Genomic DNA, 14,085 nt, shown 5'->3' on the forward strand with positions numbered 1-14,085 from the left:
GAAGGTGTGCACAGCAATTTAATTTTTACATTGCAGCGCATTATGTTTAATTTTTTTAAGTGTTTCTTGCTACCTAAAAAAGACTTTGCATGCACATACTCTTAGCAGTCCAGTGGGCGGAGTAACTAATTGATTGACAGCTTGCCCTGTATGAGAATGCATATATAGCAATGTTCCTCAACTCTAGTCAACAAGGCCCACAAACATGTCATGTTTTCAGGATTTCTTAGAACAAGTGATGGAATTATCATACTGTATGGGCAATACTAAGTAAATCCTGAAAGCATGATCTGTTGGTGGGTCTTGAGGACTGGAGTTGAGGAACACTGCCGTGAAGACAATTCTTCCTACAAATAAATAAAACAAGGTGCTTCAGTACAGAAAAAAATGTAGAAAATATATGGCAACAATGCTTGTCGACAAAGGGGTCTCTGTAATAAACTCACCTTGGACAGATGTGCTAATGGAGGCCACTACTCACATGGTCGTCAGTCATCGTTGCACCTTCTGATGGCTGGATGCAATCTCTGCTGGAAGAGAAAGTAAAGATACCAGCGAGAGACCTAGGCAATGATGAAAGGAGCAGCAGGAGATAAAAAAAAGGTGGACTACCTCTTTGAGGGTACTGAATACACATGCCACTGCCAATACCACCAGTGCTATTGACTGTCCGGTTTTGCTGTCTTCCTGCAGAATTGTGTAGCCACTATCGGTCAGATTGAGAACCACATGCGCTTGCTGCAGCACCTTTGGACCAAAGATAAATGGATCTAATTTAGATTGTAGTCTGGACCATGTTGTGGTCTCCGGGCTTGGGGATCAAGTCTCCAGTCATTCTACGTGACTGCAGAGTTGTGGGTCCTTGCGGTGCGTATATTGCACACTGTCAGGATGCTCTGACATCAGCACTGGGATCGGACAGGTGCCATTTTCATACATGTGGTCAAATTCTGACTCGACATGCAAGTCCTCACTCAATACAAGTGAATTGAGCGAGGCTAGACCTGTCTAGTCGTAATGTGATCGGTAACTTTTTTTGCGTGGGTGTAGAAGACTCCTCTTCTAAAACTTCAGCAGGTTTTACCCAAGACTTACTATATCTACAGGTGCTTCTCACTAAATTAGAATATAATCAAAAAGTTAATTCATTTCAGTTCTTCAATACAAAAGGTGAAACTCATAAATTATATAGAGTCATTACAAACAGAGTGATCTATTTCAAGTGTTTATTTCTGTTAATGTTGATGATTATGGCTTACAGCCAATGAAAACCCCAAAGTCATTATCTTATCTGTGTGTGGTGGCTCTTGAAGCAATGACTCCAGCAGCAGTCCACTCCTTGTGAATCTCCCCCAAATGTTTGAATGGCCTTTTCTTAACAATCCTTTGAAGGCTGCAGTTATCCCGGTTGCTTGTGCACCTTTTTCTACCACACTTATTCCTTTCACTCAACTTTCCATTAATATGCTTGGATACAGCACTCTTTGAGCAGCCAGCTTCTTTAGCAATGGCCTTATGTGGCTTACTTAATTATTCTAATTTACTGAGATAATGACTTTTGGGTTTTCATTGGCTGTAAGGCTTAATCATCAACATTAACGGAAATAAACACTTGAAATAGATCATTCTGTTTGTAATGACTCTATATAAGATATGAGTTTCGCTTTTTGTATTGAAGAACTGAAATATATTAACCTTTGATGATATTCTAATTTTGTGAGAAGCGCTTTAACTTCCATTCAGTTACTTTCGACCTTCTCATGTCTTCCATGTTCTGCAGAAAGGAAATACCCAAACCTGGATGCTAGCACACCATAGATTGTGTAACACTGCACAACAAATTTCAGGGAAGTTCTTGTCCCCTGAGAAAATTTTATTGTATCTTATAGATTCTGATATGTTGGACACGAACATGTGCTCCAAAAGTCTGTAACCCCTTCATGCCCAGAGCTTTTTTCAATTTTTTTTTTTGTTTTCGTTTTTTGCTCCCCTTCTTTCCAGAGCCATAACTTTTTTATTTTTCCATCAATATGGCCGTGTTAGGGCTTATTTTTTGCGGGACGAGCTGACGTTTTTAATGATGCCATGTTTATGCAGATACGTTCTTTTGATTGCATTAAAATGCAATAAACAGGCAATGTCGCGGCGACCAAAAATGGGTAATTCTGGCGTTTTGATTTTTTTATCGCTACACCATTTTGCGATCATGTTAATTTTTTTATTATTGATAAATCGGGCGATTCTGGATGCGGTGATACCAAATATGTGTAGGTTTTAATTTTTTTTTTTTTTTATTTTGATTGGGGAACTTTTTTTATTTACTTTTTTTATATTTTTAAACACTTTTTGTTTTAACTTTTAACTTTTGGCATGCTTCAATAGCCTCCATAGGAGGCTAGAAGCTGACATAACGTGATCGCCTCTGCTACATAGAGGTGATGAATATAAATTAGAGCTACCACTCCTGTTCATGGTTTATAGGAAGGCAGTGGAAGAAATATTAAATAAAATATAACTTCTAATAATTCCTTAAAATACCCTTTAGGTCAAGAACAAGAAACAAACAACAAATAACAAATAGACCATGTACCAATAACAAATAGACCATGTATGTATATGGAACTCAGAAATAGGTACTAATTAGTTGAATAAATTTAGTACATATTCCTATTATTTGTTTGAGCTACCATCAAAACGCCTCAAACACTTAAAAGCCATCCACTTGTATGCCCAGGTATGATATGACTGTATCACCATCATCTCCCATATGTTTGAGGACTTTGATTTTCCTCCCCCCATCCCCGGACCACCAGGACTGGTTTATCTGATCTGACTCACACGCAGACTGTGGCATATACACTGGGTGAAATCGTTCCTTGTTATTATTACACACATAGGAATATCGAAGTGCACTTTTTGCTTTTACTGTGGCACAAGGTATATAACTGTCTTGCCTACATGTCCTATGTGTTTTGATAGTAGCTCAAACAAATAATAGGAATATATACTAAATGTATTCAACTAATTAGTACCTATTTTTGAGTTCCACATACACGGTCTATTTGTTATTGGTACATGGTCTATTTGTTATTTGTTTCTTGTTCTTGACCTATAGGGTCTTTTAAGGAATTATTAAAAGTTATATTTTATTTAATATTTCTTCCAATACCTTGCAATAAACCTACATAGAGGTGATGCTCAGATCACCTCTATGCAGCAGAATTACAGGCTTGCTATGTACACCGACCACATGGTGGCGCTCATAGCAATCTGCCATCAACAACCATAGAGGTCTCGAGGAGACCTCTGGTTGTGATGACAACGCAGTGAAGACCCCCGATCATGTGACGGGGGTCCTCACTGCGCGTATTTCCGGACTGGCATCCAGAAGTGCATTTAAATGCCCGTTATCATAGTTTGACAGCGTCATTTAACTACTTAATAGGTGCGATTCTGCTCACGCCTATTGCTGGCACATGTTAAAAACAGCTGACATGTTGCGGCCTTGAGGTCAGCTCACTGCCGGTCAGCTGGCAGTAAGGGGTTAAGAAACAACAGTTTATGGTCTACATTATGACATCCGAGACACTACATACATGTGCATCGATGTCAGTAGCAAAAGCATTTGTTCAAGAGTGTTTTGCAGACGACTTTCGTTTCACTTTGTTACAAAGGTTTTGTCCCTCGGACAATTTTGAGTGTTTCTGATAGATTTTTTTCATGCTGATTTCAGAAACGAATTGTGTTGTAATTCTAAAATCACGGATTACGAAAGTCGTCTGCAAAACACTTGTGAACAATTGCTTTTGTTGCGCAGTGTAACCCGTGTTTTTAGAATTATAACAGAATATTATAATGTTTCGTGTCATTTCTCAAAAAACTTACGTGGTAGGAAATATTCTGAAATCAGCAAGAAAAAAATCTATCAGGAACACTCAAAATTGTCCGAGGGACAAAACCTTTGTAACACAGTGTAATCAGAGCAAGTGTGTAAAGTCAAAAAGCTTTATTTTTCTTCTAAGAGTTGATAAAAAATGGTGGTGTTTCTTACGGGAACGTTTCAATAATCATGTCTCAAAGTGCGTGTAGATTATTCTGCATATTGTCATTTTAGGTGACTTATCAACTACAGTATAACATATTCCTGTGGATATTTAGTGTAATCACTTGAAACATCGTGACTGGATGGAAGTGATTTCCACTTGACTATGTTATAGACCAGGGGTGTCAAACTGCATTCCTCGAGGGCTGCAAACAGGTCATGTTTTCAGGATTTCCTTGCATTGCACAGGTGATAATTTAATCACCTGCAGAGAATGATTCCAGCACCTTGTGCAATGCTAAGGAAATCCTGAAAACATGACCTGTCTGCAGCCCTCGAGGAATGCAGTTTGACACCCCTGTTATAGACTTCTTCTACCCATTCCTAGGAGGCACCTCTATGGTTATTACCTGTAATTTTCTCCCTACTTGTATGACAACCTCATTTCGAAACTTAGAATATGTGCCCATGTAGCAAAAGAACCACATTTTTTTTGTGAAGAAAGTCTGCTGCATTCATCTGTCCAAGCAAAGTGGATGTGATTTTAAAAAAAAAACACCTGCCCACGCTGTCGAACTGTGTGTTTTTTTTCAATTAGATTCAATGGGGAGCCTGAAAAAAAAGTAGGGTAAATGACCGAATCAGCCATGGAAGAAGCCTTTTGCAGGTTTGTTGGCAGATCGGTGGCATTCTTTTATTGGCTGACGATGGGGAACGAGCATTCTTATATGTGATCGTTCATTATTAGCCCATATAAATGAATATTAAAGAGTAACTAACTAAACTTTTTCTTTTTAAGCTGGGAATGTAATTTAGAGACATTTTGTACTTGAGTTAATTACCCTATTTTGATGCCATCATGCAGAAAATAGTTGCTGGAGTGATCTGCCCACACTGCTTAGGTCCGTACAGCGTATCTTGCGTACGGATCTCCCCACTATATCCTTGTATTTTCATAGTACTGCCCATCATATATGGAAATTACTTACATTAATACTTGGTTATGCTCGCATGTTCAGTAGTGATTAGATAGAAGGGATCCAGCAGCAATCTGTTGGCAAAAAAGGTGAGCAGACACAACATTTTAGTCTTACTGGATCCAGTAAGTGAAAAAAGGATCCGTTCCAAATGAAAGAAAAATGGATGGCTAATTAACGGATCTGTTGTCCATAGACATCAATGTTAAAAAAAAAACTAATCCAGCAGAGATCAATTATGTAAAAATGAACTAAAAAGTGGTATCTGCTCAACTTTTTTGCCAACGGATTTCTGCTGGATTGGTTATAACGGATAATTGTGGTGGTCTGACCCCTGGGATCCGCACCGATCAGTAGAACGGGAGAATTTTTATATCTGACGGGGCACTTTTATACCTGTTACAAAATGGAGCTGCAGTTCAAATACACAAACACCACTCCATTCCTTCTCTATGGAGCTGCCAGAAGAAGCCAAGAGTGCTCTGCCTCCCATAGGGAATGAATGGAGTATCGGTCAGACATGGACACTGCCGCTCCATTCTAACAGGGATTAAAGTGCCTCTTTCTGGCAATTGGTGCGGGTCACAGCAGTTGGACCCCCACCGATCAATAAGTGATCATCTTTACTGTGGATAGGTGATAACTTTATTTGCATAGGAGAACCCCTTTAACACCAGCCAGGTGCCTTGGTTATATACGGTACTTTCCCACAAGTGCGCCCTCAAAAGCAGATTTTATATTTCCATTTTATTTTGGGCTCTTGTAGCTATAATAGAAATAGATTTTTTTACCGTCTAATAATCCAGAATGTCTGATAATCCATCACCTTGAAATTAAAGCCTCTCTATATACTGTGCTAAGTATTCTACAATTTCTTTCTTCTGTAGGACAATAAATTGCAGAATTTTATTCTGCCCTCAGGCTCTTAAGAATCAAAGCAAGAATATTTCTTACAGAAACCACATTGAGAGATATTTGTATTGATTCGTGTAGGTTCGTCTGACATTCCTGTGCTCTACTACAGGGTAGCGGAGAACGAGTCCATTTAACGGTATCTCGACCTGTAAAGCATCCAGCAGCTAACATCACCCGAGAAGTCGGCATTAGCCAGTCTCATCACCATCTGCAGCAAGTGTATCATCACAGGCCCAGTGCACACAGGGTGAGGAGTTTCTGAAGTTATCAACACAGTTTATCCAATTACTGTTGGTTTGTCAGATCTCAGAGTTTAATTAACTTGTTGGGTGAAACTTTGAGTTGTATAGCTGGAACCCATAGATGTATGTGGTCCCTTACTGTTCCTCTATGCCTCCTATTCCATACAGAGGCATAGGGGATTTCATATGGAGCTGATGGCATTTTAGTATGACTCTGGCTTTATAGTAAGATTCTAGATCTTTAGTACGGGTCTGCAGTACGGCTCTGGCTTTATAGTTCAACTCTGGCTCGTTAGTACGGCTCTGGGTCTGTAGTACGGCTCTGGGTCTGTAGTATAACTCTGGGTCTGTAGTATAACTCTGGGTCTGTAGCTGGACTCTGGGCCTGTAGCCGGACTCTGGGTCTGTAGCTGGACTCTAGGTCTGTAGCCGGACTCTGGGTCTGTAGTACGGCTCTGGGTCTGTAGTACGGTTCTGGGTCTGTAGTACAGCTCTGGGTCTGCTGTACGGCTCTGGGTCTGTAGTGCAGCTCTGGGTCTGTAGCCGGACTCTGGGTCTGTAGCCGGACTCTGGGTCTGTAGCCGGACTCTGGGTCTGTAGCCAGACTCTGGGTCTGTAGCTGGACTCTGGGTCTGTAGTACGGCTCTGGGTCTGCAGTACGGCTCTGGGTCTGTAGCCGGACTCTGGGTCTGTAGCCAGACTCTGGGTCTGTAGCCGGACTCTGGGTCTGTAGTATGGCTCTGGGTCTGTAGTATGGCTCTGGGTCTGTAGTAGGGCTCTGAGTCTGCAGTGCGGCTCTGCGTCTGTAGTCGGACTCTGGGTCTGTAACCGGACTCTGAGTCTGTAGCTGGACTCTGGGTCTGTAGTGCGGCTCTGGGTCTGTAGCTGAACTCTGGGTCTGTAGAATGGCTCTGGGTCTGTAGCACGACTCTGAGTCTGTAGTATTACTCTTGGTCGGTTGTATTACTCTGGGTCTATAGTATGGCTCTGGATCTGTAGTATGACTCTGGCTCGTTAGTATGGGTCTGTAATATTATTCTAGGTCTGTAGTAGGACTCTGGGTCTGTAGGATGGCTCTGGGTCTGTAACCGGACTCTGGGTCTATAGTATGGCTCTGGGTCTGTAGCTGGATTCTGGGTCTGTAGCTGGACTCTGGGTCTGTAGCCGGATTCTGGGTCTGTAGCCGGATTCTGGGTCTGTAGCCGGACTCTGGGTCTGTAGCCGGACTCTGGATCTGCAGCCGGACTCTGGATCTGCAGCCGGACTCAGGGTGTGTAGCCGTACTCAGGGTGTGTAGCCGTACTCAGGGTGTGTAGCCGGACTCTGGGTGTGTAGCCGGACTCTGGGTGTGTAGTACGGCTCTGAGTCTGCAGTACGGCTCTGGGTCTGCAGTACGGCTCTGGGTCTGCAGTACGGCTCTGGGTCTGCAGTACGGCTCTGGGTCTGTAGTGCGGCTCTGGGTCTGTAGCCGGACTCTGGGTCTGTAGCCGGACTCTGGGTCTGTAGCCGGACTCTGGGTCTGTAGTATTGCTCCAGGTCTGTAGTATGGCTCTGGGTCTGTAGTACGGCTCTGGGTCTGCAGTACGGCTCTGAGTCTGTAGCCGGACTCTGGGTCTGTAACCGGACTCTGGGTCTGTAGCTGGTCTCTGGGTCTGTAGTGCGGCTCTGGGTCTGTAGCTGGACTCTGGGTCTGTAGTATGGCTCTGGGTCTGTAGAACAGCTCTGGGTCTGTAGTACGGCTCTGGGTCTGTAGCCGGACTCTGGGTCTGTAGTATTGCTCCAGGTCTGTAGTATGGCTCTGGGTCTGTAGTACGGCTCTGGGTCTGTAGCCGGACTCTGGGTCTGTAGCACGACTCTGAGGCTGTAGTATTACTCTTGGTCTGTAGCATTACTCTGGGTCTGTAGTATTACTCTGGGTCTGTAGTATTACTCTGGGTCTATAGTATGGCTCTGGATCTGTAGTATGACTCTGGCTTGTTAGTAAGGGGATGTAGTATAATTCTAGGTCTGTAGTAGGACTCTGGGTCTATAGCAGGACTCTGGGTCTGTAGTATGGCTCTGGGTCTGTAGCAGGACTATAGGTCTGTAGGATGGCTCTGGGTCTGTAACCGGACTCTAGGTCTGTAGGATGGCTCTGGGTCTGTAGCTGGTCTCTGGGTGTGTAGCTGGACTCTGGGTCTGTAGCCGGACTCTGGGTCTGTAGGATGGCTCTGCAGCAAGGCTCTGGGTCTGTAGCTGGACTCTGGGTCTGTAGCCAGACTATGGGTCTGTAGCCAGACTCTGGGTCTGTAGCCGGACTCTGGGTCTGTAGCAGGACTCTGGGTCTGTAGTAGGGCTCTGTAGTAGAGCTTTGGCTCTGTAGTATGGCTCTGTAATAGACCTATTGGTCTGTTGTGCGGTTCTGTAGAGCGTCTTTGGGTCTGTATTATGACTCTGGCCCTATAGTACAGTTCTTACTCCAAGTCATTTTCCACCAAAATCATTTCCTATCGACACAATGATGTGGACAATGATAATTATCTGGTCACTAGTTGTCCCATTTCTCACTAGGACTAGGGTCCCCCCTTTGTTCTTCAATTATTCCGGTAATACATGGAGCCAGCCCAGCACGCACTTGAATTTGGACATGTACTTTGTTCACTCTGATTCGTGGCTGATGCAGTGCTGGGACCCCAAGGAATTACATATTTATATTACATATCCACTTCCTTGCTTAGGTCATGATAACAAGTTCAGTATTTGGTCAGTTTTTTACCTCAGTATCTGTAAGCCAAAACCAGGAGTTGAATAATCAGAGGAAAAGTATAATAGAAACACGTCACCAATTCAGTATTTTTCACCCACTCCTGGTTTTGGCTTACAAATACTGAGGTAAAAAACTCACCAAATACTGAACATGTGCACGTGGCCTTACCATCCGGTCTCCTGACTGCTGTAGCTGATTACAGACCCTGCTGTTGTACAACAACATAAAAAAGAGGCATTACTTACCAACACCTAGTTACAATACCAATATAACCCCATGATAAAAGGCGGAGGCAACGCAGGTTCCAGAATACTGACCAGCCACTCACTCGCATATATCAATTGGGGTGACTGATTAATATTACCATGCACATGGATACGCTTGTAATAGGTGCTAGTCACACAGATACGTGTAGTGCACTATGCCGGCTTACAGGCTGTAATATTAGGTAATAGTACAATCAGGTAATACTATCTAATAGTATGGGTGTCATTAATCGACTGTCCGCCAGCATGGTGCACTGCACATACCAGTGTGCTTGGCACCTGATACAGGCCTTATCCTTATGCATCTATAATACTAAGCACATTCCCGCTCCCCCTTGAATGATAGATATGTGAGTACCTCTGCTACCTCCGTCTTGTATTATGGGGTCTGCTGCATCCTCAGTGTAATGGCATTGTGACCAGATATTGAATGGCCTCTATCTTCCTCCATTGGTCAGTTGACTTCAGAATGGGACGTAATCGCTTCTGGTCTCACTGGAGAGCACCAAAGCAGATAACGCTGGGGCAAAAGGTTTTCGAACCCTTTCATGAATTCAGACCATTGAATATGTTATACAATGTGTAAAGCAGATCTGTCATGTCTACGTAAGGCAGCATGGGATGAGGACCCTCTACTATAGGCATAGAAAAGATAGTGTGCTCTTTAACTTACAGAAGTGATCAGAAAATACATGGGGGTCAATAATTTATGAGTCCGGTGTATTCACGAGGGGAAAGCTCCTCATAACCCTCCATACATTGAGACATAATCGCCACCGAGCGTGGATGGGGGCATCAGACTAAGAAGTATGGGTTCAGTATGTTCTGTGACCTCTCCTACTAGCCATTTTGGCCACTGTGGGCCTAGACCTGTACTAGTGTAGAACACCGATCCACTGTTACTGTGTAAATTGCTGTACTGTTGTGGAAGCTGCACATGCAGCATCTTCTATCAGTGACTATTGTACAGTGCTTACTTTAATTGATGTATTGTTTGAGCGACTCTTCCTTTGACTGATATTCTTTTTGTCTGTCTTAGGATCTTGCCCAGTGTGTGACATGCCATGAAAAGCATATTACCGTGAAGAAAGCTCCCATGGAATCATTAGGCATGACAGTAGCGGGAGGAAGAGGGAGTAAAAGTGGAGAGCTACCAATCTTTGTAACCAGCGTGCAGCCTCACGGATGTCTTGCGAGAGACAGCAGAATTAAACGAGGTTTAGATCTACATTTGTCATTTTAGCAGACAAATAGAACAGGATAGATGTAGAATTCAAGCTGGTAGGAATAATTGGTAATTTATATAGGATTCAGGCACACAGGGCTGAATCCATCCAGACTAGACTGGTGAGACATCACTGATGGGACTTTTATCCACTCCTCTTAAAATCAATCTTCTTACATGATTTATGAGGTGGGAACTTCTGCTATTCTCATCTGCAACAGTGAAAAAGAGGTTGTTGCGTGCCAGTCACTGCAGAGTCGGAATACACCTCTCATTCTCCAACTTCTCTAACTTCTCCACCCCTAAATGCTTGACTTCTGCTTCTCAACTCTTCTATTTGTCTGACATCTACCTACTCAATATTCTGTTGAGAACTTCTACATACTCGGCTCTCCTGCTCCCTTTTTTAAGACAAACAGCTTGATCCACACTACACCTGTCATAGAATATAATCTGTCCAATATATACAGCACTCAGGAAACAGAAGCCATTACGGTGGTGCACAGTCAAATATTCCCAGCAAAGTCTAAATTACCATACAAGAAGAAAGAAGATAGTGCTCACAAATGGCGGTTTTCTTCCTTATTTACAATAATCTATGTGCCTACAATACAGTAGCAGGGAGAGTAGCAGGACGCTTCTCTGGCAATGACTGTTTCACCTCTAACTGACGCTTCCTCTGGCTTGTTACTTCATAGCACTAACATATGTAATATATACATGTTGCTACTATTGTGACCATAAATATACAAAATAAACAGATTAAAAGTCTTATGAAAAGTTAATAATTCAAGACTGCAGTAAGACCTGATCTATAGGAAAATACTGAAATCTTTTTTTATTATCTAGATACAATTTACCCAGGCATTCTGTTTTAATTATCCACTTAGCATGGACCTGCATGAGAATCTTATTATGGTCTTCCCCTTGTTATGGTAAGAAGACCTGGGTCTAAATGATAAAAATGATTTAACTGTTTTCCTATAAATCAGGTTCTACTGAAGTCTTGTATTGTGTTTAACTTTTTGTATGATTTTTTAAATCTGTTTATGTTGTATCTTCATGGTTATAATGGTAGCTGTTATGAAAGGTAATTCAGTACCACAATGGACATAGAGGTCAGCGCACATACAGTGACCTGGCAATAACCCAAAAAACAAGAACGAGCTCTGAGACGTGGGAACTCTGTTGACCGCAATCCCTAATCCTCTCCAACCACACTAAAGGCAGCCGTGGATTGCGCCTAACGCTCCCTATGCAACTCGGCACAGCCTGAGAAACTAGCTAGCCTGACGATAGAAAATAAGCCTACCTTGCCTCAGAGAAATACCCCAAAGGAAAAGGCAGCCCCCACATATAATGACTGTGAGTTAAGATGAAAAGACAAACGTAGAGATGAATTAGATTTAGCAAAGTGAGGCCCAACTTTCTGAACAGAGCGAGGATAGGAAAGGTAACTTTGCGGTCAACACAAAACCCTACAAAAACCACGCAAAGGGGGCAAAAAGACCCTCCGTACCGAACTAATGGCACAGAGGTACACCTTCTGCGTCCCAGAGCTTCCAGCAAGCAGGAAAAAACAAATTGACAAGCTGGACAGAAAAAAACAGCAAACAAATAGCAAAGAGGAACTTAGCTATGCAGAGCAGCAGGCCACAGGAACGATCCAGGAGGAAACAGGTCCAATACTAGAACATTGACTGGAGGCCAGGATCAAAGCACTAGGTGGAGTTAAATAGAGCAGCACCTAACGACTTCACCACATCACCTGAGTAAGGAAACTCAGAAGCCGCAGTACCACTTTCCTCCACAGAGAGAATCAGCCGAAGTACCACTTGTGACCACAGGAGGGAGCTCTGCCACAGAATTCACAACAGTACCCCCCCCCTTGAGGAGGGGTCACCGAACCCTCACCAGAGCTCCCAGGACGACCAGGATGAGCCATATGAAAGGCACGAACAAGATCGGGAGCATGGACATCAGAGGCAAAGACCCAGGAATTATCTTCCTGAGCATAACCCTTCCACTTAACCAGATACTGGAGTTTCCGCCTTGAAACATGAGAATCCAAAATCTTCTCCACAATATATTCCAACTCCCCCTCCACCAAAACCGGGGCAGGAGGATCAACAGATGGAACCATAGGTGCCACGTATCTCCGCAACAATGACCTATGGAATACGTTATGTATGGAAAAAGAATCTGGAAGGGTCAGACGAAAAGACACAGGATTGAGAATCTCAGAAATCCTATACGGACCAATAAAACGAGGTTTAAATTTAGGAGAGGAAACCTTCATAGGAATATAACGAGAAGATAACCAAACCAGATCCCCAACACGAATTCGGGGACCCACACGGCGTCTGCGATTAGCGAAAAGTTGAGCCTTCTCCTGGGACAAAGTCAAATTGTCCACTACATGAGTCCAAATCTGCTGCAACCTGTCCACCACAGTATCCACACCAGGACAGTCCGAAGACTCAACCTGCCCTGAAGAGAAACGAGGATGGAACCCATAGTTGCAGAAAAACGGTGAAACCAAGGTAGCCGAGCTGGCCCGATTATTAAGGGTGAACTCAGCCAAAGGCAAAAAGGACACCCAGTCATCCTGATCAGCAGAAACAAAGCATCTCAGATATGTTTCCAAGGTCTGATTGGTTCGTTCGGTCTGGCCATTAGTCTGAGGATGGAAAGCCGAGGAAAAAGACAAGTCAATGCCCATCCTACCACAAAAGGCTCGCCAAAACCTCGAAACAAACTGGGAACCTCTGTCAGAAACGATATTCTCTGGAATGCCATGTAAACGAACCACATGCTGGAAAAACAATGGCACCAAATCAGAGGAGGAAGGCAATTTAGACAAGGGTACCAAATGGACCATCTTAGAGAAGCGATCACAGACCACCCAAATGACTGACATCTTTTGAGAGACGGGAAGATCTGAAATAAAATCCATAGAGATATGTGTCCAAGGCCTCTTCGGGACCGGCAAGGGCAAAAGCAACCCACTGGCACGAGAACAGCAGGGCTTAGCCCGAGCACAAATCCCACAGGACTGCACAAAAGTACGCACATCCCGCGACAGAGATGGCCACCAAAAGGATCTAGCCACTAACTCTCTGGTACCAAAGATTCCAGGATGACCAGCCAACACCGAACAATGAACCTCAGAGATAACTTTATTGGTCCACCTATCAGGGACAAACAGTCTCTCCGCTGGACAACGATCAGGTTTATTAGCCTGAAATTTTTGCAGCACCCGCCGCAAATCAGGGGAGATGGCAGACACAATTACTCCCTCTTTGAGGATACCCGCCGGCTCAGATACACCCGGAGAGTCGGGCACAAAACTCCTAGACAGAGCATCCGCCTTCACATTTTTAGAGCCCGGAAGGTATGAAATCCCAAAGTCAAAACGGGCAAAAAACAATGACCAACGAGCTTGTCTAGGGTTCAACCGCTTGGCGGACTCGAGATAAGTCAAGTTCTTATGATCAGTCAAGACCACCACGCGATGCTTAGCTCCTTCAAGCCAATGATGCCACTCCTCGAATGCCCACTTCATGGCCAGCAACTCTCGATTGCCCACATCATAATTTCGCTCAGCAGGCGAAAACTTCCTGGAAAAGAAGGCGCATGGTTTCATCACCAAGCAATCAGAACTTCTCTGCG

The 14,085-nt window shown here is 43.6% G+C and overlaps 1 protein-coding gene across 3 annotated transcripts in view; it reads left to right on the plus strand.

Moving 5' to 3' along the window:
* LNX2 (ligand of numb-protein X 2) overlaps nucleotides 1-14,085 on the plus strand; it is a 217,254-nt gene that overhangs the window by 169,622 nt on the left and 33,547 nt on the right. For all 3 annotated transcript variants that reach the window (XM_069759035.1, XM_069759036.1, XM_069759037.1), the window contains exons 6-7: nucleotides 6,044-6,181; nucleotides 10,228-10,405. In XM_069759035.1, coding sequence (XP_069615136.1) covers nucleotides 6,044-6,181; nucleotides 10,228-10,405 — 316 coding nt within the window. The remainder of the gene's footprint in view (nucleotides 1-6,043; nucleotides 6,182-10,227; nucleotides 10,406-14,085) is intronic.

The sequence above is a fragment of the Ranitomeya imitator genome, chromosome 3, assembly GCF_032444005.1.
Source record: "Ranitomeya imitator isolate aRanImi1 chromosome 3, aRanImi1.pri, whole genome shotgun sequence".
Taxonomy (NCBI): Eukaryota; Metazoa; Chordata; class Amphibia; order Anura; family Dendrobatidae; genus Ranitomeya; species Ranitomeya imitator.